This window comes from Ostrea edulis, chromosome 6 (assembly GCF_947568905.1).
Source record: "Ostrea edulis chromosome 6, xbOstEdul1.1, whole genome shotgun sequence".
NCBI classification, from domain to species: domain Eukaryota; kingdom Metazoa; phylum Mollusca; class Bivalvia; order Ostreida; family Ostreidae; genus Ostrea; species Ostrea edulis.
In genome coordinates, this window is record NC_079169.1 from 90,081,855 (window position 1) to 90,108,225 (window position 26,371).

Genomic DNA, 26,371 nt, shown 5'->3' on the forward strand with positions numbered 1-26,371 from the left:
TACATTTCAACTTTTCTGCATGGCCCAGTGATTCTTGAAAATAACATTTTTGAAAAAATTTTCTATATTATTTTCCTCACTCTAATTAGCACAAGATTCTTCCGCAAAATGTCTATGAACACGATAAAGTTGCATGTAAATGCGTAATGTATTTTCCATAGCATTTTAATAAGCTTGATCTCAATGAGTATTTTTATATAAAAAGTTAAAATTGAAACTTTTAATAAAAAAATATTTTAGAAGAATCAGGGGACTGTAGATCCTAACGTCGATGACGTCGTTCCGAAAAAGCAACCGTCTGAAGACAGCGTCAGAGTTAACAATGCAATATTGTAACGTTATTTTCTCAATATCAGCAACAAGTAAATGGTACATGCTATATATGAATGAAACGAGAAAATTATCACCTTTCTACCTTCAAAATATGATCGGCTTTTGAAGCGCGGCCAATTTTGGCCAATAACGTCCCTTGTTCTTTAACCCCTATTGTCCCCTACCCTAACCCTGAGGACCATGATTTGAACAATTATGAATCTCCTCTATGTTAAGAAGCTGTCACTTAAATTTCAATTTTTCTGGCCCATTGATTCTTGGGAAGATATTTCAATAACCCCACCCTATTTTTGCGTTTTCGTAATCATCTCCCCTTTGAAGGTAGCATGGCCCTTCATTTAAACAAATTTTAATCCCCTTCACGAAAGGATGATTTGTAAGAAGTTTGATTGAAATTGGCCCAGTGGTTCTGGAGAAGAAGATGAAAATGTGAAAAGTTTACAGACAGACAGGTGACAAAAGGCGATCAGAATAGCTCACGTGATCTTTCAGCTTAGATAAGCTGAAAACCTGCCCTAATCAACGTCTCCTGAACTTTTATATTTGTACAAAATGTATATAGATTTTGAAGGCAAGATTTTGATTTACTTCAGTGTTTGACCATATGAACTCGACTTACTTTTAATAAAATTCTGACCTATTTAATATCTCCTCAACTATTTAAGACAGAGCTTTCATATAATGTAATCCCGTGGGGATCCGGGTTAGAATAGGTCCTCAGTAACCCTTGATTGTCGTAGAAGGCGACTAAATGGGGCGGTCTTTCGGATGAGACCGCAAAAACCGAGGTCACAGCAGGCAGGTGTGGCACGATAAAGATCCCTTCCTGCTTAAAGGCCATAAGCGTCGAGCATAGGCCTAAATTATGCAGCCCTTCACCGGCAGTGGTGACGTCTCCATATGAGTGAAATATTCTCGAGAGGGACGTTAAACAATATTCAATCAATCAAATATTGTATATAGATTTATGGCAAGGTCTTGCGTTTCAAACCATGATCTATGACCTTGGTCTTATCCAGAACAGCAAGAATGTCATGTGAATTCATATTCAGTTATGTTGTAATCCGTTGGGGCCTCAGTAAGGGGTCAAGATTTTTTGGGGAAGAAAAATTGATAGATAATTCTTTTCTTTTTTAAAATCACAACAGCTGAACAATGGTAGGGCTAAGTTGACTCAGGTGAGTGATGTGGCCAATGGGCCTCTTGTTCAGGGATTAAGCTCCACCCTAGCTCCATACCCCACGGCCACAGATTTGGTAGAGGCATCGTTGCCCATCCTCACTATACAGTTAGTTTGTCTGCTAGAGGTCCCTAAACATCACTTATAATGGTTTTGACACCACCCCTTTACAATGACCAGGCAATTTAGCTTTCATTTCCCTTACCCAAAAGAGGTTCTAAAACAAATCTAATGAGAAATCGCCACATGGTTTCGCCAGAGAAGTTGGATTATCTTCAAATGGTAATGGTCGAGGACGGACAACAATGGACAACCACCAATCACAATAGGTCACCCAAGTGACGAAGGTGACCTACAAAAGCTATCAAAGAATCAAATTGTAAGAGATTATCAACAATTCCAATATGGTTATCATAAAAAAACTGAGCCAATATTTTAGTAAAATCGAAATTAATTCAGTCCTCCCATGCACTCGAGCAATGTACGAAATGTACAGCCTTGTTTATTTCTCTCTACATATGTACAGGATATTTGATTTCTCTGACTCAGGTTAATTACTGTCCTGAGAAACATGCACATGTGTTACCTGCAACGGCATCAGGTACATTGTCAATATCAAATTACCTTCACACACTAAATATGAGTTATAGGGTGTTACACACGGGTGAACAGATGGACAATGTAAGTCTTAAATATTGCTATGCTTCACAAATGGCACAGCAATGGCAAAGACAAATAAGGCATTGCTGATTATTTAAACTTCCCGACATATTTCCATTTCAGGATTACAATAGAATGCTTGGATCTATTCATTACAAAAACAATGTGCTTCATTTCATATTTATTGTTAATACGTACCATACAAAAAAATGCCACAAATTGTATAGAATACCTTATAACATAACAATAAAGGTATACTTGCATATCAAATGATTAAATATGTACAAAATTTACATGATTTTGTGTGAATTTGTAATGTTTCTGTGAGCAATCAGAAAAACTGCAAACAACACAACAGCTAGAGTTTTTTTCAAACAATACAAATTTACAAATTCATTTCAAACACTTGCACAAGAAAAGGAATCATAATTATTGAACAGCATTTATAGCAATAATAAATAAGTACTATAAAATTGATAATCACCAGAAATTCTTGAGAGAGCATTGGTCCTCACCAAGTCTCTGTTGAACTGTGAACTAGACAGAGGTGTAGCATGAACAACTATGTACCCTATTGTAACATTTAAAATATTTTGTGAAATGATTTGATGATTGCTTGTAAATAGGTGTGAGAAGGAGAAAAATGAAATGCTATCAACCAACTTTTATTTGTGGATGATTTTATTTTGTGATTTACCAGTGATGAACTGGTTCACAGCAACTAATTTTCGTGACAGAGATTATCTTTAAACGAATATGGACACAATTTTTGGTGGAAAAAAATCACTCAGATATTAATAATACGGTAGTATTTGATATGTAAAACATAGCAAAAACCCTAACCTTCAAATACTAACACAAATATGTATTTGAAACACCTAAACTTTTCATTCTTAAAACAAGGAACAAGCCCTGTGTATATTTACGCAACTCAGCTATCAACATGGCACCAAAGTTGACGGCTTCTGAGAGAAGAGCTTATACAATAAACGTTTTCATATCTCGCTTCTTTGTGCTTGCTTCTTAAATTAGTTTAGCAAATAATCTTTGTCGAAATGCTGCATGCTATTGACATACTTTTTAGAAATCTAGGTGGTCTCACCTCCGTACCTGGTTTACAAGCATGATCTTTAATCCACTGATTTATAAAAGATGTTTATTTCTTTAACAAAAAACGCCAATTTCAATTGATCAAAAAATTGTGTTCGTGCCCAGGTCTGTCTTGTGGCGAGAAATATTTGCAACAACAAGGTTCTCTCAAATTTCGAGAAGATTTCCCCTACATGAATAAAATATTTAGTTTACAGTATTTTGTCATATTTAGTACTTAGGTAGTTAATTTCATAAGCTGTAACAGTATTAATCCATTTCTCCATTCTGTCGATCAGATAAATCAATACATACTTGAGACTAGATTAAAGTACAAGCCCAACATACGAACTGATGGTTAAAGTATCTTGGGTGTATGAGTATAAAAAGTGGTAGTTAATTATGAAATTAATTATTCATGATAATGAAAAGAAAACTGCTCAATACATCACCATTTACAATTACTGACATATACATGACTATGATTATTTCTGGAATTCAAAAATTCCTAATTTAAGTATGCAGGTGATAGAATAACCCGGGTGTTTTTACCTTAAAAAGGTAACATGCTGAATCGAATAAAACCAAACATATTTAACAGCTGTCTTGTAGTGCAACATGATATTCAATACAAAAGACAAAACGAGATCTGTGTCTGCACATTTCTGTATATGCAATGGTGTATAAAAATACCATTCAATAAATGCCTATTATCTTTGATACAAAAATACAAACTCATGATCCATTCATTATAAAAAAATATATGGGAGACATCTGTTTATTGAGTACTCTCGTCGGTTTCTTGTGAGATGGGGGATATTGGAATGGTAAAAACACGTAACCAGCCACCAAAAAGAAACGGAGAAAAATCAAATATTTCTAGCTCTGAACTAAAATGACATTGTGTACTTCATACTGACACCCCTTTAATGAACAAAGACAGAGACGATACATGTCTCTATCATAAGCCAGTAGAATACATACAACATGTAGTAGCATTTATAATAATTCTTACAACTAAAATAGCATGACGTAATCAAACATTTTCAACATTTCATGTTGTATATTCTTTATCATATGTTCCTCTACCGAAACACAAAAAGTGAATTTTGAATCTATTTACAGATTTGTACATTGCATTTGTTCTGTCACATGACCTGTAATAACGCATCACTGCATTCCGTTACAACAATAAACAAACAATAATAAGACACAGAACCTGCCTTCTTTGTTCATCCTAGAGGTAGTAAATGAAGAGACACCCAGTACACAGACAAACAAACTAAACAAGTCCTAACACCTGCCAAAGAATCCACAAGGCTATCTTAAATCCAGAAGTTATTTAAAAACTTTAGTCGAGAAAGAAAGAGTAAATCTCAACTACAGGGTTTTCATTCTGCTAACATCTCACAAGCTGATTGCCTGAGCAATATTTTTACCTTTTTTCAACACAACAGTTTGCTACATAAAGCACTGTGACATCATTCATGTTTGGCATCTGTTTAAATTCATCCTCAAGGTGTGTTTTTGGTTTACATCATAACTACATGTATATAGGTACAGTTATATGCATCTAATCTTATAAATCGCTTTGCTGATGATAGCATAGTCTACACCAAGTGATGTAATTCTCCAATAACACATTTTGCTATTGAATTCACCCTTTAAATAAACTATATAGGTAAAGAGAAAGTAATATTCCTTAGTACAGACTTCAGAGAATTTGTACCGAGTTAGAATATGAGTTATCTCTCTTGATTTTTCCTCGCTCCTTTATATTTTAGCTTCACTTTGTAAGATGCAATTTGTACAGAGTTAGAATATGAGTTATCTCTCTTGATTTTTCCTTGCTCCTTTATATTTTAGATTCACTTGTAAGATGCAATTTGATTGGTTCATTTGACTTTCTCACCATTCGTTATGTCGTATAAACTGAGACGAGGAGAAGTGGCACCATCTGATGCTCTCATAGTGACGGCACATTAACGAGGACTCCTCTGTTTTCATCTTGTTGCTACGGAAATACTGTTCTGTGTCATATCAAATTAAAAATTCTGTTTATAATCGTTTATCAAGTTACATCAAAATGCGTTTTACAAAATTGATGATATAAAGTAAATTGGGAAAGTTTACTACTTCACACTTTATAAAGCCTATACTGCCCCAACTTTACATCATAAAAAAATAAGGAGAAATTCATTCCTTTCTTAAAAGTAAATTTATGTTAAAAAATTTTAAACATAAATTTGAGGAGCATGTAATTGTATGCATATAATGAAGAAATGATCTTTATGTCATTTATGACATATCTTATATCTTGGCAAGCACAAATTCACATCTTAATGATGTGGAGACTTAAGGCCATCTATGATTAATATAAACCACGAATACGATCAAAAACATACAAAAAAATATTGAAAAAAAAGAAGAATCAAAATGTATCATTTATCTATGCATTCCAAATCAACAACCTCATGGTTCGCGATTATCGATATACCCATAATAAAAATCAAAGACAGATTATACACATGGAAAATATGCCCTACACTGACCAAATGTCAATTTCAATCGTTCATGATATATATTTAACACAGGCATGCAAGGTATAACCTGAATAGAACACATGTATTAAAAAAAAAAAAAAAAAAAAATGAAATCAATATGGTTTCATATATATGCAAGATCAGATACAATAAAATTAATTACTACTTTTAATTAACATCAACACCATCAAATATTACATTGAGTGTATTTCATATAACCATTTTCTTCCAATTCAGTAAATTCACATGTTCATTTTGCCTGTTTCACATTCGATGATTTCTGTTGGCATTTCATTTATCATGGAATCATCAGATTTTGTGAGAGTTAAATTTTGTTAATTAATTGAATGAATTACACACACAAAAATACACCCCATTAAAACTGTTCATTCTTGGCAAGTAACAAAAATTGACCTCACAAATTTAAATGATTCCAGAGACACTTGCATGTAAATTGCTCATAATGTTGACAACATGCAAATAAGCATTCGTTTGCATAGAGTAATTATTGCTAAATAATGTAAATTAAAGCAATTTCTTTAAGATCAATTATGTACTAAAAATATTGAAATTGTTTTTTAGAGATCAAGATCTTAGTGAAAATCAGTATATTAATTAGAAAAAGGAAATTGCATGTGTGAACCCTAGTCTTCCTGTCCTTGTTTTCACAAGGTGAGTACACATTATCACAGATCTTAGTCTTGCTATTGGAATTGCAAACAAACTACAATATTTACAACGTGCAAAAAACTGAGTGCCATAACACAACGTTTCATTGCAAAGATGATGATTTCGGACTTTCTGACATTATCTTCTGTAACCCTGGTAACAAACTTTTCCATTGTTTATGGACACCATTGTAAGCCTTCTCTTCACAGATAATTTGGAAAATGAGGAAAACAAAGAGATACTGAAGAGTGGGGAACCAGTTCACTCCAACAATGATTACATTTGTAACTGGAGAACCAGTTCACTTTAAACAATTACTAGTTTTCTGCCTCACTTGCTGACTGGTGTATCTGATCGACAGTCTGAAGTGTCTAAGGATTCACTCTCAGAGAGAGAACTTGATGTTCGAATACTCTCCAGTTCATCTTTGAAGTAGGGATGTTGTAAGGATTCATGGGCAGTAATGCGATTATGTGGGTTGAAAAGCAGTAGCTTCTACAAATACAAAGAAAAGCTAATATAAATTTTCAGTAGTAAACACATCAAAATATATTTGGAGTTGGTCTTCTGAAGTGGAAAATAAGAGTCGAGCGTATCATCTGCTACAAGCCCTAGCTAATACCATACATTATCAACAATTTATCACTTCTTGAAATTTAAAAGTTCCAACCAATCACATTAAATTAGTTTAACAAAGAAAATCAGAACTTTTCAGTTCTTAGAGATGATGTTGAGTTATGGAATACAGATGGGGTAAATGGTATCCTTACTGCACCCAGTCCTTCATCACACCAATATAAACTTACCTCCATCAGATCTCTGGAGTCGGGATCTATCTCTGGTATGAGATGGTTTATTGGTTGAGGAGCTTTAGTTTTAAATGAGTTGTACGGCAGTGTTACATTCTCTGGCCAGTCTTGCTCAGAAGGAAGACCCAATGCACTAAGGATAAAAAAAAACATAACTTTATATTGACAGTAACTATTAGAGACAGATCTAGAAATTTTCAAATGGGGGTGGGGGTTGAACCCCACAAAATACTTAATATTCAAACAGTAGCCAGCAGATAAATTGTATAGGTTTTTTTCCCCCAGCTAAATCAGAGTAAAAATTAGAAGTGCACCTCCCAATCATGATGAGTGATAACATTCAATGAATAAGATGTGTTGGGAAAATCTGACCCAAACTTGGATTAGACCTATTGCAAAAAATCTGACCTTTTAGTCTGACCTTGCATAAAGACAACCTAAACTCTTGTCCGTATATGTAAAGCTCCAAACTTATAAGCATTACATATCCCTTGTACAATTTGCTTATGTCTGTCAAAGATCAATATCACAGATAGGCTAACGATGAAAATCTATGTTAAACTTTATCCTTAATAAAGAGAAAATACCAAAAGCCTGTGTTAAAAGTATGTAGTCAAACACAAGGTCAGTTTGAGAAAGATACACAAATAATTTGACTCCGCGTAAAGTATCAAAGTCTGACATACGAATATGAAACGATGTAAATTATAACAAACCTTTATGGAAAAAATTTATTGAAATATATCGGTACAAAAAGGTCAGTCATGGTGATACACTACTATCAGATCACAGAGATAAAGTCATAGGTCATAGGTCAGTCATATACAACTATCAGATCATATAAATACATCACTACACCAACAATTGTAACCCTGGTTATCTGAATTAATGATATGAAAACGAACAAATACGCTGTACCACAAAGAGTCACAATTTGACCTTGAAGTTAAGATCATAAATGTCATGGTGATGTGTTATGTATATTGTCTAATGGTAATCCTTTGTAAGGTTAAATCTAAGGACTAAAGGAAAGTTATGCAGCATGCACAACAATATACCAAAAAATCAGAACTCAAAAATCAGTAATTTGGTCTTGATGTCAAAGGTGAAGGTTATGTTATCATGGTACACATCCCATCATCTTTTGGCGATACATCAACATGACAAATATCCAAAGCTTTTGTTCAAAGATAACAAAAATTCTCTCACCACCAGCACTATGGAAGATGATATGAGAGATGATGGAGAGATATAATTCATAAAATAAATTCATGAAAATTATAAAAGTATGGTAGGCAAGCCTGAAAAATATGGGGTTTCTGATTACTTGTTTTATGCATCACATACAGATAATGATCCCTTTAACACACATAAAAACCTAATCAAGAGGCATCTAAATATTCCTTTAGATACTGAATGCCAAGTTTAAAGCATATAATGTAACATCACATAAAAACATGACATATTTCCAAGTAAAGGAGGGGGTACCCAGCATGATGACCTTGGGATCTGCCTTTTGCTGACAACAATTGTGTCAAACCCTGAATGCATGTAAAATTTATTTCCCTTTAAGGGCTGTTCCATTAAAACATATGAGGTACCCGGGGACGGCAATTAAAAAAAAATCTATGGGTGCTTGTCATTGGTAGAAAATTGCATATATGGTGGGTACCTACTGCCAGGAAACTGCATCTGTGGATGGTTGTTTTGATAAAATCTTTATTTTTTACCGAAACTGAGAGGAATGCAACAAGAGAAGGGAAGGGTTGAAAGTAGAATGTGAAACAAACGCCGTTTTCTGTCTTCATTTTATCTCGGTCGATGAGGTTCCGCGATCCGGTTATCATTTCCAGTTTGACTCTAAAATTATAGCGACCGGAAATTAGGATTATCTCCCTTGTCCAAAATGGAAAACGAAACGTGCTCGTGGTCCATTGAAACGGTTTTTGATTTTTTTCTAGCTGCAATAATGTAGCCCTACCCAATTTTTTTTATTCTGACGTTTTCGGGATGAGGCTACAATTCCATAGGATCTCCGTAATGGTGCAAAGTAATTTTATGAATAACCGATAATAAACTCTGCACTGTGTATTAGTCCCAAATGTTGTTTACACTTACAGTTATACCAAAAGGAGTACCAACTTTGTGCTCGGGCATGTCTAATAAAGGTGTTTTTCATTAAATACAATGTACAGCATGCAAAATTCTTCGTCTGCTCCGCCATGCTTGTTATCGCGAAATCTCGTAGGTGGATCTAATGAAAAAGCTAAACATTGACAATCCGCGCGAAAATGTAGAAAGGAAAATCATTGTTGCAGAAAGAATTTACACTCTGCTGTTCGGTTTTTAACTTGATATTAAATTCAAACCTTTTTAATACCGACGAAATAGCTTTCGCCTCCATACTTGTCCATTGATGTAAATACTACTTTATATGACATATGCAAATGACTTGACAATCGGAAGTTGAAACTTCAGTACATCAAACATGGCGCACAAATATGAATCTCGAAATTGTTGAAAACGGTAGAATAGAGCCTCACAAATCTTAAGTTGCAGGTTGTAAATTTATATATTGACTAAGAAATATAGAATATCATTTTATTTACGTAAAGAGACACATTTTCTTGTTTTTTAATACTCAAAATACTAGTCAATTTTAAAACTTTTAATAGTTGTTTTTGAACATTTACAATACTAGACTTTTTATGAACAGGGAGACTTATAAAATTAATTTAGTTCATCATGTTTAAAGGGACTGATTCACGATTTCCCCCAAAATTTTCTTTTTCACTGTTAATGATGAAAATCTTCTGCCTAATGTGTTTAAAAGATTTCATATAAAAATTAGGTTATACATTATCACAGAAGCTTATGTTAGAGAGTTTATTATTTGTTTTGTAAACAAAGATTGCGGTATGTTATTGTTTACGAACTTTTCAAAAGCAATGTATATCGATCTAAGTTTATTATAACTTTCACATTTCAAACATTTTTGGGGTAAAATGTGTCATCTAAAAGTTAAAATTTGTGACTAGGCAAAATTAAGATGCTTTATACTACAAAATCAATATTTCACTTGCTTGTTTGTATACATATAAAGACTCGAGTCTTTGTTTACATAACACAGATTCAAGGCTAAAATATTGCTTTTATTCTTGCATTCAGAAGGTCAAAATTTTGGCTGTCAACATTAAATGAGTTTATATTTTTAATGTTTAACATCAAAAATGAAAAATATTTTTATCAAAATTCGTGAACCAGTCCCTTTAAGAAAGACAGTCTTGATAAAATAAATTGATGGTTCTATGATCAAGCTTCATTGATGGCCAGTTATTTGAATGGTGATGACACCCAAGATACTCTTCTCTTTACTATCATGCTTGGGAACATCTGAAAATAGACCTCTATTCAGGGGTTATAAATAGTCATTCATACATATTGAATTTAAAGAAAAAGTGTATTTCACATTTATTTCACTTCTGTGGGTGGTGCCGCACTATCTAAAATTGCTTCTGTGAGTGGTCCCTCATTACATTTTTATGCTTCTATGGGTGGTTACCCAAATTTTAAAGTGCCTTCCCCGGGTACCTCATATGTTTTAATGGAACAGCCCTAACCTTTTAACAAAGAAATACTTACTCAAATATCTTCGTCAACTGATCTATATCTGATTGTCCACAAAACAGAGGTCTACAAATAAAAAGTTTCCATCAATAGTAATGCAGGCACAATGAAATCTACCTGTTTCTAAAACACTTAGTATGTCGATTGTTACACTATTAAGAAATTGACAGTTTAGCAGGTTTTCTCCCCTGTATAACCCACAAGGAAGACTTTCTATCAGTGCGACACTGGTATTGGCAGACCTTGTTATAAAACCAATGAATTGGGGGAGCCTTTTTTTTTAAATAAAAGAAAGCAGAGGTGAGCAAGCTCACACATCTCACGCTCCAACATTGCGTGACAATGCCTCACAAAATGAATGGTAATGCTATGCATTACTGCAAGAACAGGACAGACGGGCTCGAAATTCAAAGTTCAATAGAGACATAACTGCCAGAAAAGATGATGAATCAGAATTTTCTGGGAATATGCACATCTACACAGTGTATCCTTATTAACTACAAAGTTTCATAAAATTCTGTTGAGCGGTCTCAGAGAAGTTGTGCTGACAAGAATAGGACAGACGGGCTCAAAATTCTAAGTTCAAATGGGATAACTCCCAGAAGAATTATTAAATCAGAATTTTCTGGGAATATGTACCTCTACACAGTGTGTCCTTATAAATTACGGGTCAAAAACATTATACCCTCTGCAACTTCATTGCATGGGGTATAATAAACAATGCTTAACTATGTCTCCATTGAAGCCAAAAGAAATTGCTTATTTCTTGCAAAAAAAAGTTCACTTCATAGCTATTTCATGACATGTTGACATACATGTACATATAATGTAGATATTATAATAATTCTAAGTGACAAATTCCACCTTCTGTTAAAGAGCTCAGCAAATATACATCCGCAGCTCCACAGATCTACGGGCGTGGCGTAGGTGTCCTGGAGAATAACCTCGGGGGCACGGTACCATAAGGTCACGACCTATTGGCAGAAATTTGTAAAATAATTATTTAAAAAACAGAATTATACATATACAAATGGATTGAAAATTCAGTGTCCAGTATGAAATATTAAAAGCAATAAAAAAAAACAACAACAACTAAAGTTAAAATTTTAATGCAAGTACTTTCATTTAATAAAGTACACCACCACGGCACATGATACACTGCCACGGCACATGATACACCGCCATGTCACATGATACACCGCCATGTCACATGATACACCGCCATGTCACATGATACACCGCCACGGCACATGATACACCGCCACGTCACATGATACACCGCCACGGCACATGATACACCGCCATGGCACATGATACACTGCCACGGCACATGATACACCGCCACGGCACATGATACACCACCACGGCACATGATACACCCATCACATGTTTATTCGAAATAAACAGATAAAAAAAGTGTATCTTTGCTTTTAGGTCTGAGGTAAAATCAAGATTATTCCATGTAATGTGTCTATTGCACTCTTGAACTAATCAAATAACTACAGAAATATTCCAAAACATATTTTCATTTTATTACATATATTTAAATCATTTCTTTAACAAAGTATGAATTACTTAGTTTAGGTTGCACAAAGATTATACTCATTAATTAATCTGAACTGTGCAGATGTAATTTAGTTCTAGTAAAATGATCTTTGAATCTCCAGCTGAAGTCTGAAACACCATGGCTTACTCTCAAGGGGGCTAATGGAGTCTTAGTTGGACAGACATGAAACATCATCAGCTTAATAGATTATCGTTCCCATGAGACAATTCCTCTATCTGTTCTGTGATGTGCTTGTGAAGTCTTTGTAAATTTTATAGTACAGTACTGCATATATTTATATCATTAATGTTAGAAACATAATAAGTATTCATATCAATTGTTATGTGGCAACGTGTCCTGATGTAATGATTAAATGCATTACTCTCTTACATATGTAGGGATTACTTCCCTTAAAACATTTTATGATACGACTTACATTGCTAAACAGATGCACAAATTGACAACTTTTATTGATTCTAGGATTCATATCTACATGAACCCCAAAAAGGGTTATGCCATTCATGGCCAAATCATCCTAATCATAGGTCATAGTGACCTTGATTTAGGGCACGACATACCTTCTTCTTATAAGATGCTTTAACTGACCAAGTTAGATGATTCCAGGCCAAATAATTGACCAGTTACGAGTTAGACAGGATTTGGCCATATCATCTTCATCAAAGACCACAGTGACCTAACTGTAAAGTGTGACCTATCCTCTACCCAAGATGCATCAGCTGACTAAGTTTGATGATTCTAGGTTTCATAGTATCTAAGTTATGATCCGGACACGAAGCGGGACAGAAGGACACTATCGCCATACCATAACACATCCTGTCTAAAAATCCTCAGGTGTTACATTTCAAAATTGTTTTGAAATGACCTGATGTCATAAAGGATTTTTGACATTTGGCGTATATATAGTTATATACATAATTAATCAATGACACTAAAACTCACTACAGAAGTCAAGGCCATCTGAAATGCATAGACTCGAGCGAGTCCAAAGTCGGCAAGTTTGAGCTGTCCCTGACTTGTTACAAGGATATTCTGTGGTTTAAGGTCTCGATGTACGATTCGATGAGCATGAAGGAAATCAACCCCATTCAACAACTGTAACATCAGATCCTGAAATAATACAAAAGATTATTAAATTAGCCATCATTTAATTTTTGTTGGATTTTTTCCCATGACAATATCACGAATCCAATAGATTGAAAACAGTTGTTAATTGCATCAACCAACCAAGATGTGTTTATCAAAAACTGATACCCCATATGGCAGCAATGTAATTATGGTAACCAAAGAAAGGCCTTGTCACAAGGAATGCACATAGGAAATATGAAAGCCCTATCATTAACCATTTAAAAATTATGACCAAGGTTAAAGTTCTTAAAAAGTACCAAGGTCAAGGTCATGAGGGGTTTTTTTAATACCTAAGGAAAGGTCTTGACAAAAGGAATACATATGTGAAATATGAAAGCTCAATCGCTAACCATTCAAACTTTATAGCCAAGGTTAAAGTTTTACAAAAGTAGGTCAAACTCCAAGATGAAGGTCACAAGGTCAAATGTTGGTACCAAAAGAAAGGTCTTGTCACAAGGAATACACGTGTGAAAAATGAGACCCCTATCACTAACCATTCAAAGGTTATGGCCAAGGTTAAAATGTTTGTGGACAAACAGATCAAAAACTATATGCCCCAAATCTACGATTACAGAGGCATAAAAACTGATGGTAATGAAATCATTGTATAGTTTGTATACCAACATATGCTATTGTTTACAGTTTGTAATGTTAATGTTAATTAAGAAATAAAAGTTTTTAAAAAAAAATTCATATGAAACCTCAATCGACAAGATATAAGATTCTGCCATATACCACAATTCATTGTAAATACTGAATGTTTCAAAGCCCAAAACTGTAGTGTAGATTTCATATCACATGTCAGTAAATGATAACTACATCACCTACCACCTACAAATCCACATGTTTATTCAATATATCCACTGGTGAAATCAAATCCTCTCATCTATCTACATGTATCATTGAAGTGTATATATACGTTATTATGTAAGCACACACATCTTTATACTCTTGCAAACTTGATGCTGAACAGCAAAATCAGCCTTATTAATTCAGTACTCATGTAATATAAGGAATCTACAGTTTAAAATTTCATTTTTAAAACTTTCATAATTGTAAAATAACATTTAAAAACTAGAGATTGTTTTTAAGAAAAACAAATGTCTCCCCAGCTCACAAATTTGGAAGTGCTCCAAATGAAACCTCCTCCCCTTAATGTACTGCATGGTATGGAGGAGAAAGCATGAGCAGAAACATAGACATTGTGAACTCCGATAAACCACATAGGAGAAGCTTTCACAAACTATTTTACACCCTCCACCCCTCAGATCCACTATAACTTTATGGACAACAATTGGATCCTCCTGTCCCTACAATATGCACATCTGCAAATGGCATTGAAGTATTTTAATATTTTGTTACCCTGTTTTTTTCGTTTGGGATTGTAAAAAGTTTCAAGTCTATCAGAAAAGCCCGATAGGAGAAGCGTTCACATAAGCTATTCAATCAAACATCCTCAAATCTCTTAATAGATGCACTATAACTTTTAGGAAAATAACTGGATACTCCTGCCATATAGGAGAAGTGTTCACAAGATTTTGTGACAGACAGATAGAGAGAAAGACAAAAACAACATGTCTCCCCCTGAAAGAAGGGAGACATAATTCTTTTTGAACACATTTGCATGTGATTATTACAAATGTCAGCATTTATCATTTCTTGGTATAAAACAAACTGGGAAAATGGAAGCAGCATTATTTGCATTTTAAGGAAGGTTTAACTTTGTGCCTTTAAATAACTTGTCCCTTTCTTAAAGCAGTATCATGAAATCTTCTCTTTGCAAGTCATTGACAATTAAACTGAAAATTTTTAGTGTAGCGTTTCATTGCATTACACAGTAGACGATGAAGTTTTATGCAATGATGAAATGCTTTACAGAATATGTAATAACAATCCCCAAAATCCATGAATGAACACCCTGGGAGGCGTGTTTATCGCAATCAACGTGATCAACAGTGTACATTACAGGATTTCCTACACTTTTTCATTGATAGTTTTTTTTTCCACCAATCTCAAATGAAAAACGCACTATTGATAATTCACTGTGAACACACTACATGTACCAATGGCAGCTATTCCGTTAAAGGTTAACATACACCTTAGGACATGTTTTTTACCACAGCACAATAACAATATGTAAAAATGGAAGAAATCACACATTAGGAGCGTTCCTGATTAATGGATTGACACTTCAGACCGTGGTATGAATGGAATTCAAGTCAGCCATGCATCTACAGATACATTATATGTGTGTACAAAATGAAAAAGTAGCACAACGATTTATGAATGAAATCATGCTGCCTTTGCTTGAAATTTTTTTTATATGACAATGATTTACTTGCAATTTAGTTCTTCGTACAAAATGCTTACTCTGTGCAATTGGTTATCATCAACCTCTCACTTCACTTTGATGACATTAATTCTTCAAAGTGAATGAATTCATGCATGAATATGTGATAATTTTTTCCACTTAAGGCTAGTTGTAATATTACTATTTTCTACAACCAGTTGTCAGGTCTGCTAATTCAGCCCCTGTTAAATCGCTGTACATTATTATAAATTATGCATCAGAAAATCAGTCAATAAAAGGCAGAGCAGTCAATATACAAGGCTAGAAGTATGAGCGTTAAAGTTTAATAAACATTTTCCTAGTTCTGCATTAGTAACGTATGTTTCTCGTATGTTGACCTGTCAATCAGCTTATCTCTTCGAGCATTCTAAATACTAACATACTGAAGAATCAATAATACACTAAAGGTGACTCTGACAATTTTCTCCCTAAAAGACCCAATATTTCCAGCACGTTCACTAGATTGGTGTCACTGCCCTGTGGAAAGGGTTTCATTGCTGCAATTCAGAAATAAGGGCCAAGCTGTGTACCTGTGTATGCAAGAACAGAGATAAACATCCCATCCTTCAGCTGTGAAGGAGTTGTAATGAAAAGATAAAGAATTGGCCATTTAAGAACCCCATGTATCTATAAGGAGTTCTAAAAATGTCACTTAATTTAACATCTACAATGAATGTGGACAAAATTCCAAGGAAAATTACATAGCTAGTCTATAATAATAATAATAATAATAATATTTATTTATTCACCAATCAAGGGCCCTCAGGGGGCATATACAAATTAACAATTAAACATTATAGCTACATGATACAATTTACACATGTGTACCATATACACGTTAAGGGTTTCTACATTGACATAGGTATTGAATTCTCATCACAATACTGATTGGAAATGTACTGTACAATAAGTGTGCTATATGGGAAGTAAAGTAAAACAATATTATAAAATGTTGTCACAAACACAGAGGGTACCAAGGGACGGTGCCTGAGCCAAGTCTATCAGACTGGCAGTCTTGTACCCTAAGTGTTTAAGACAGCTTATTTATAGTATACACAAAAATAAATACATGATACCACAATATGTACATATGCATACCATATACAGATGTCTATATAAATGTTCTGAATGATAAACGTTATATCGATTTATCATTTGCCCAGTTGCGCATTTTCACTTCCTTGAATACTTACCCTGATCCTCTCGGGCCCGAGGCCAGGGCTAGGGCACCGTTGAAGGTACGTGGACAGGTCCTGATCGATGAATTCAAACACCAACATTAGACGGATCTCAGTTGGACTTTGTTGAGCATGTCGCACATCCAATAGTCTATAAATCATAAAACATTCCCATTACTACCACAGCTGATACAATAAATAATGTTCTAATTCAATATGAGTATAATTGTACTGTACTTTCAAATTGTGTATTATAATTGATTATGCATGGTCTTAGAGAGACATCAGCAGTGCTTGCAATATAGACCCGGAACAGACTAACACGTGCAACAGCAATGTCAAATATTTCTTACACTAGAGGCTAACAGATATATTAATGTCCCCCATTACATGTCATACAGAATTTCATATACACCCACTCACAAAAACACCCATCTACTGCTATGCATTACTGCAGTTACAGCTATACACTCCCATAAACTGTCATCTACAATCCTCCTCACAAACAAACACACCCACAACAATGTCTCCAGATCTCACACAAAGTGACACATTACTATGACCTTGACTAATGACCTAAAATCAATGGGATTCACATTCACATTGCAGTTCAAACCTTTAACATATTTTCAAAAATGAAATTTATTTCTTATATTTACATTTTACTTTCATTTTTGTCAGAAAAAAGAAGTACTATATTCACCAAGATTCATGCACACACATGCTTTGCATTCATGAGAAATGGCTATCATTACAAATTAGTAAAGATACTGAAGGCAAAAACAGTGGAAACATAAATAAGGGATCAAATCAAAAATTCTCATGGGGATCTGGGTTAGAATAGGTCCTTAGTGCCTCTTACTTGTCATAAGAAGTGACTAAATGGAGCAGTCCTTCCAATGAGACTGCAAAAACCAAGGCCCTGTATCACAGCAGTGTGGCACGATAAAGACTCCTCCCTGTTCAAAGGCTATAACCACCAACCATAGGCCTGAATTTTGCAGCCCTTCACCGGCAATGGTGATGTCTCCATGAGTGAAAAATTCTTGAGTGGGACGTTAAACAATATAAAAACCAAATAACCATCAAATCAAAACAAAATCAAATTGCAGAAAATACAGATATATCAAATATTAGTTCATCCTCTACAAGCACAGCAAAAAACAAGAAGTCCAGAAAACTATGACGGAATGACAGAAATGAGAATGAAGGAATGACGGATGGAAAGAGGTAATACTCCATGCCCCTAACATTTCATGGAGGGGGCATAAAAATAACACAATTCTACAAGATTGACACTAATGCAGAAATTGCACCGGTGTGGTCTACAATACAATTTATAATAAATATGTACTTTTGTGTAAGTGTGCTAATCATGTATGTTATTTGAATGACTGAAAGGGTCCTGATTTGGAATAAAAAATTCTATCTATAGACATTATAGCCCGATCACTGGTAGATTCATTGTCCATTGACATTTACATAGGAACACTAAACAGAAAAGGTGACATTGAAAGATATATACCTTCTAGAGGTCAAGCAGTACACACTTTCTTTGTGTGATAGTTATTTCATGTAAATGTCACACACACTCCATTCCCAACACATCTGTACAAGTTTAACAGCATTATAAAGATACAATACAAATGTATGTTCACAACATCTCTACCAGATTTGCCATTTCTTAATTTTTCTAAAATATGCAAGTTCTGTACTTTAGCAAACATCCAGTCAACAACCCAGGAGAAGAAATTTCACAAAGGTATTTCCCTTACAACCATATATTGAAACCCTCCAGGAATGCAATTAATACACTAAAAATTTAATAAGTTTTTTTTTATGGGTCCTCCACCCTCACTGAGTCAATGGACCAGTCCAATACCATCCTACATATTGTCTGGGTATATCCTCATAATAACAAAGGTGTGTGTGTGTGTGTCTGTGAATGCACATTAATGATCAACCAACATAACTGTATATCTAAGCTCTAATGTCAACAAATCTACCCTACTTATATACATAAAAGCTTGGCATATCTCACATATTTGTTGCATAGATTACCGTGTCTCTGAATGGCTTACAATCGATCAGGTTTTAAATGTCTGCTACCAAGTATTGAACAGACTTCCATTAAAGCATAACTTAGATAGCCCCGTTTTGTAAAACATTCTTGTATGAATTGGTTTATGTGTGGATATATTTAAATTTCAACTGCAGTATTCACTCACAACCTTTAAAATTCAATTCTGATTCACTCAACTTATAAGATCCTAGATCCCACCTCTGGTGTGTACAGGGGTCAGTGTTTGCCCTACTCTTAATTTTGTATTCTTTATAGGAGTTATGAGATTGATCAATGTTCGTTATCTTCACCTTTTCATCCATAATCTTTAAACTTGATTCACTCATATAATTTGTTTAATATCAGGGAGCTTTCTTTTAGTATTACACATATCTAAAGCAACATCTAAAACAACATTACAATTTTTTTGGTATCATATTTGCAAACATTTACCACTTTCTGATTCTAAGATAGGTCATGGACAAATCCTGTGCAAAAGAAAGACTAATCATGTGTTTGAAGATCAACATTGCTAAGTACGACTAATTTAGGAAAACCTTTAAGCTATATTAGCTACTAATTATATACTTGATGTAAAAATGTCAAGTTTCCATAAGTTCTGACGCACTACCGGCTCCTTGATCAAAAAGATCTTTGAAAGATGACAAGAAAGTAATTTGTTAGTTAGTACACAAGAAGGTCATGCTGAAGAGGGGGAAATCTGTCACACACACACAGTTCTTTATCAAATTGTCACTTGTATAATGATTTTATGATTATAATTGCACATCTATTTTCGTAGACAGGCCTGTTGATTAAAACAAAATGTGTTAAGAGCCAAGTTAAGATTCCTTATTACAAAATTCACATTGCCAAGTTAAGATTCCTTATTACAAAATTCACATTGCCGTACAGAAACTTCACGGTATGTGACATCACAATCGAAAAAGTGCGTCACGACAGACAAGTCACGCTGTATTGTGGGGAATATGTCAAAACATTTTAGCAGTAGTTACTACTGCTATGAATTTTCTTAGCTGTCTGCAATATCAAAAGTACTCATTTCCAAACACTAATATAGCAATTTCTCCAGGGTTTGATCTATATGTGCTCCTACAGTAATTCTGATAGTACATATCATTACTAATGGGTACACGCAATAAGAATAACAAAATCAACCATGTGTAAAAAATGAGGACCCTTTTGTTGATATTTTGTGAGAATCCAAGAGAGGAAACAGTCTTTACGAAACCTCACTGGGGAGATATGATTTACTGCTGTTTTACAATTCATCCATGTTTGCTAAAAATTCCCCTATGACAATGTTCGATATTTTCAGCAAAATATCAACTATGCTATACATTTCCCAAGCTCTTTTCAAGTTGATCTGATTACGTTTTATGTATGTAATTAAAGTAAATGTCGATACAATGGCATTTTTCACATGTGCGAAGTCAAATTATCAAAGGGGCTTCAAAATGTCATGTGACTGAAAGGATCATGTGACACTAAAAACAGGGATCCCATTGGAGGCATTTCAAAGTATTTTGCACTTTGTCTTACTAATTAATATCCTTGGGTTTCCCACAATGCATTATCTATATATTGGCATATTTTGGTGACATAACAGACACATGGTAGTAGTGTTAGATACATGTCCTCCTACTAGCTCTAACTTTAGCTCGATCGGTAGAGCACTGGACTGTCATACCAGAGGTCCCAGGTTCGATTCTCAGCAGAGGCATAAACCAGTATCTGTTACAATTACTCTATTTACAGTATTTAGGAAATTTTACTGTGTTTATGAAGCATGAATGCCCCTGGTGATAACACAGCTCTAGGTTTTTGATTACACAAGCCATTGAAAAGGCCTGCATGGTCACAAACATCACAACCCTCTCACTCTTAGTTTCTATTAAGTGGGTCAAAGGTCAATGCCAAGGGCAAAAGATTGCTAAACATTAAGCACTGTTGGATAGGCCTTGTTAAAGGGATTATTGGACCCATCTCACAGTTCACAAATTATAAGCCATGTTCAAGTTTACAATAAATCACTGTCTAGGTCAGAAAGCACTCTCCCTTAAAGGTCACAGTAACTCCCTGTCTTAAAGGTCACAGTAACTCCCTGTCTTAAAGGTCACAGTAACTCTCCCTGTCTTAAAGGTCACAGTAACTCTTCCTGTCTTAAAGATCACAGTGACTCTTCCTGTCTTAAAGGTCACAGTAACTCTTCCTGTCTTAAAGGTCACAGTGACTCTTCCTGTCTTAAAGGTCACAGTAACTCTTCCTGTCTTAAAGATCACAGTGACTCTTCCTGTCTTAAAGGTCACAGTGATTCTTCCTGTCTTAAAGGTCACAGTAACTCTTCCTGTCTTAAAGGTCACAATAACTCTTCCTGTCTTAAAGGTTACAGTAGCTCTCCCTGTCTTAAAGGTCACAGTCACTCTTCTTGTCTTAAAGGTCAGAGTAACTCTTCCTGTCTTAAAGGTCACAGTAACTCTTCCTGTCTTAAAGGTCACAGTAACTCTTTCTGTCTTAAAGGTCACAGTAACTCTTCCTGTCTTAAAGGTCACAGTAACTCTTCCTGTCTTAAAGGTTACAGTAATTCTTCCTGTCTTAAAGGTCACATTAACTCTTCCTGTTTTAAAGGTCACAGTAACTCCCTGTCTTAAAGGTCACAGTCACTCTTCCTGTCTCAAAGGTCACAGTAACTCTCCCTGTTTTAAAGGTCACAGTAACTCCCTGTCTTAAAGGTCACAGTCACTCTTCCTGTCTCAAAGGTCACAGTAACTCCCTGTCCTAAAGGTCACAGTCACTCTTCCTGTCTCAAAGGTCACAGTAACTCTTCCTGTCTTAAAGGTCACAGTGACTCTTCCTGTCTTAAAGGTCACAGTGACTCTTCCTGTCTTAAAGGTCACAGTAACTCTTCCTGTCTTAAAGGTCACAGTGACTCTTCCTGTCTTAAAGGTCACAGTAACTCTTCCTGTCTTAAAGATCACAGTGACTCTTCCTGTCTTAAAGGTCACAGTGATTCTTCCTGTCTTAAAGGTCACAGTAACTCTCCCTGTCTTAAAGGTCACAGTAACTCTTCCTGTCTTAAAGGTCACAGTAACTCTCCCTGTTTTAAAGGTCACAGTAACTCTTCTTGTCTTAAAGGTCACAGTCACTCTCCCTGTCTTAAAGGTTACAGTAACTCTTCCTGTCTTAAAGGTCACAGTAACTCTTCCTGTCTTAAAGGTCACAGTAACTCCCTGTCTTAAAGGTCACAGTAACTCTTCCTGTCTTAAAGGTCACAATAACTCTTCCTGTCTTAAAGGTCACAGTAACTTCCTGTCTTAAAGGTCAGAGTAACTCTTCCTGTCTTAAAGATCACAGTGACTCTTCCTGTCTTAAAGGTCACAGTAACTCTTCCTGTCTTAAAGGTCACAATAACTCTTCCTGTCTTAAAGGTCACAGTGATTCTTCCTGTCTTAAAGGTCACAGTAACTCTCCCTGTCTTAAAGGTCACAGTAACTCTTCCTGTCTTAAAGGTCACAGTAACTCTTCCTGTCTTAAAGGTCACAGGAATATGCACCATCAAACATGGAGACAATTAGAAAATCTTCAATTTAAAATTCTGTCAACGATATGAATCTTCAATTCCAGGGGCTAAAAAAATAATAAGGTTTAGAAATAGATTCACATAGCTAGGGGTTCTGGTGTTAAAATTCTGTCAACAATGTGACAGTTTCCTTTAAGACAGGAATATATAAATGCTATCAACCAAAATCATTTTTTCTTACAATCTACATGTTAGAATTTTCTTCCCTTTAAAAAAATACCATCCACCATTGATATATGTAATTTTTCTCTCCATCAGGGAAAAAGTTAGTTAGGAATCTCTGACTCAACAGAATTCCTTCCAGATGATGGGGCTTTCCTTATCTAGTGGATTCAGGCTTTTGTAATCATTGACACTTACATATGCACACCTCACTTTAGCACTTATACAGTCGAAACAATGATACTGTAGTACACATATATAGTCTGTACAAGTTATTAAGGAGATCTCCCATCATACAACATCCTGTCTTCTGCTGCATGAGTTTCAGTCATTATGAACTTGTAAATTACCTGGAAACTAACATATCAGTAATTACAAGTTGTATATTTTTCTAACAGGCAGACAGACACAATGCATTAGTTAAGACAAGAAGAAAAAAACTACTCATGTAATTTGTTAAAACGAACAACAGTCTGCACCTAAGTTATATTTTCTGTGATGTAATGTCTATACCTGATAACTGGCATTTGTAACTGGGCTAATGGTTGGTATGAAGGACAAATGATGACACATCATTTTGTGGAACAGCTATATGTACATATATATCACTGAGCCCTTTGTTCATTTTCACACAAATATAGACTTAAAATTCAATTCATACAGGGTCGAGCTAATCGATACTGATGCAGCATTATTTCTGCAGACAAGCCTAGATTAATGCTATCAGAATCCTCATCTTCGAAATTACTAGGACAAGGCATTAATGATGTTCTGATAATAGAATCCACACAGGCAACTTTTAGCTATGTATACCTACTTCAAGTTGATGAAATCAACTGATGAACACTGCAAAGCTTCAATACGTATAATGATTATATAGCATTTGTATTTGTGTATGTAATTCTGTTCCACGTATTCAAGTGGAAGCTGCACTTTCGGTGCACTTTTTATTATTACTTAATCAGCGAGGGTACCTGACAATGTTTGGGTGTTCGTAATTCTCCAACTGCTTGAGGAGAGAGATTTCTCTAATGGCACTCATTGGCATGCCTTCTTCGGTGTTCTGTATTTTAATATGTTTAATGGCCACCCAGTTGCCTTCGTTGCGGGGGTCCTTGGCCTTGAAAACGGTCCCATACGCTCCATTGCCGATGATGTCGATTTCCTCGTAGTTGTGGTCATATTTTTCTTTGTGTGATGTCATGATTTGCATCTACACCTGCACATAACGAAATTCCACCACTTGTTGTGGGCCGATTGAAATGCTAGCTTTTTTCACATAGTGTCAAGTCTGTTTAGTGGAAAAAAAGATAATTATTATGTAATGCACACAGATATGTTATCATAAAAATTCAAGAAACCTGCAGTGGGATGAGAGGAATTTTTATCTGTCTGTCCACCAAAAACCAGTTTTATTAAAAGGATTTTATGCATTGATTATGTACGATTTTTTTTTGTATATGATTTGGATATAAGTATTTTCTTTCAATCCATTTCAGACAGAATGGTGACTGTGAATAAATGTAGATCTAACACTAAATGCATTTCTTTTCCACTGTCCGCATATAAATCATAAGTTTAATATGAAGTGATTGATCATAATTTGAAACACTTCTCTTCATTTAATACTGTAATCAGAGGTACACAGGTGCACCAATTCCAATAAATCAAGTCAAACTTGTCAACATTAAACATAATTCCTTTTATTCTGGCATCGTATTGCTAATCATTGGTGGATAATATTATTTATATCCAATATATAAAAAATTGTATAGAGAGTGTGATGCCCTATATTGAAATAAGCTGATCAAAGAAATTATACATTTATATTCACAAAATTACATGTGTATCTGTAAGTATACCGTCAGAAAAAAATTCAGGGGTGGGGAGAGGATCTAATTTCAGAGAGGAAAACGGTGTGCGTATAGGGCTCAATACTGGTTATATCATTTAATTAAACCACATGTGTAATCTGGGATTTCCTCCTCCCACTGATCCAGGTCAACTCCTACACTTTTGGCAGGCATTTCTTCACCCTGCAGTTAGGGCTGATTCAAAACATTTGGTAATACACGTTGCATCACTGTTTACATAAAACAAAGGAAATCAACAATATTGTTTAGTACTCCTTACTGTAAAATATGATACGCAAAATTCAATTGTTGTGTTTTTTTGTTTTTGTTGTTGTTTTTTTTATCAACTTATGAAAAACTGATCAATGAGTAAATATGATATTTGGTGGCTAAAAAGAAAATGTAATAAAATCTTGACAAATCCGTGTTATTTTGATTTAGTTTATATATCAAGTTGAAATGCAATATCCGTTCAACGTAATTTTTTTAATCATAATATTATCACACGAGTAGAAACTCGATACGAATCCTTCTCTGTATGTATATAACACACATCTCTGACCAGAATAATTTGTACTTCCTGACAAAAATCATAATTCTAAAATTACCTCACATATCAAATATCATCAATGTTCGCAAAAATTTATTTTCTGAACTTAATCTACTCTAGAACAAAACATTTAAATTTGTTGCATTTCAGTATTTTTGAAGACTGGGTTTTGCATATTCAATATAGATAATGAATATAATTATGTTCAAATCACACATAAACATGCTGTTTTCATATCTCTATTATGTTTCTCCATTCAAACATAAAAACTTCTATGAGTAGCAATTCAGGTTTTAACAAATATTAATTTGATAAAGAGATTACAAAATAATAGTAATAAAATAATAATTTCTAAAAATCAAAGAAATGTAAAAGAGAAATTGTCCTTATTATCTAATTACTTTATTTTTTCAAAAATTAGTCTTCAATATTCCACTTTTCCTTTTACATTATATTTCACATCTACGGCACGTGTTCCATACCTTGTTTTACGTATATAACACCTTGCTCAAGAAATCCGCGGAGACGATTCTTTTGAATTCAAATAGATTGTCATCCACAAATTTATAACATTAAACTCTTACCTTTTGAGAAATAATGGACATTTAAATATCTTGATGAAAACAAAAGTTATTTCAGACACAAAGAGATGACATTACATTCTGTGTATACATGTGAATGAATGAATGGAGGTTCCTTCGGATGGCATCAGTATTTGCCCTTTGTTTGTTAAACGTGTTCATTGACAACTAATAATCACACACATTTTCTTGCAAGAAATCGACATCAAAAACAAAAAATCAAAGTGAGCATTACTTCTTTAGAGCGATATCTAACTAATGCCTTCCTTACTTACTTTGTCAAACTTCCATTTGATTTTTCCCGAATTTTTCTTTATTTTGCTATGTTACTCCAGGGTAAAACTATGAAATATTCCGCGTATCGAACAGCTGAAAGTCGTAGAAATGGCGAAATTTGATTGGTGGACGAAGAATAAAATGCATTCCTTTGTT

The 26,371-nt window shown here is 34.5% G+C and overlaps 1 protein-coding gene across 2 annotated transcripts; it reads right to left on the reverse strand.

Moving 5' to 3' along the window:
* Nucleotides 1-2,342: 2,342 nt before the first annotated feature.
* On the reverse strand, nt 2,343-26,324 carry LOC125683610 (cyclin-dependent kinase 6-like). 2 transcript variants are annotated; one of them, XM_048924954.2, is made up of 8 exons: nt 26,215-26,324; nt 23,930-24,246; nt 17,146-17,281; nt 13,417-13,584; nt 11,775-11,884; nt 10,926-10,976; nt 7,281-7,416; nt 2,343-6,969 (listed from the first exon to the last, which is right to left on the reverse strand). In XM_048924954.2, the coding sequence occupies exons 2-8, from the start codon at nt 24,166-24,168 to the stop codon at nt 6,805-6,807; spliced, it is 1,005 nt and encodes a 334-aa protein (XP_048780911.1). In that variant the 5' UTR covers nt 24,169-24,246; nt 26,215-26,324; the 3' UTR covers nt 2,343-6,804. The 2 variants fall into 2 exon arrangements, with proteins under 2 accessions (XP_048780911.1, XP_048780910.1); XM_048924953.2 differs by lacking the exon at nt 26,215-26,324 and adding an exon at nt 25,943-26,074.
* Between the last annotated feature and the right edge of the window lie 47 nt (nt 26,325-26,371).

What these genes read in the sequence shown, in the direction of transcription:
- LOC125683610 (XM_048924954.2), bottom strand. Translation starts at nt 24,168, where the DNA reads ATGCAAATCATGACATCACACAAAGAAAAATATGACCACAACTACGAG. An exon ending in TCGGGCCCGAGAGGATCAGG is followed by an intron (nt 13,585 to 17,145) that starts GTAAGTATTCAA and finishes GTATTATTTCAG; the next exon opens with GATCTGATGTTACAGTTGTT. An exon ending in AGATGGCCTTGACTTCTGTA is followed by an intron (nt 11,885 to 13,416) that starts GTGAGTTTTAGT and finishes TTCTGCCAATAG; the next exon opens with GTCGTGACCTTATGGTACCG.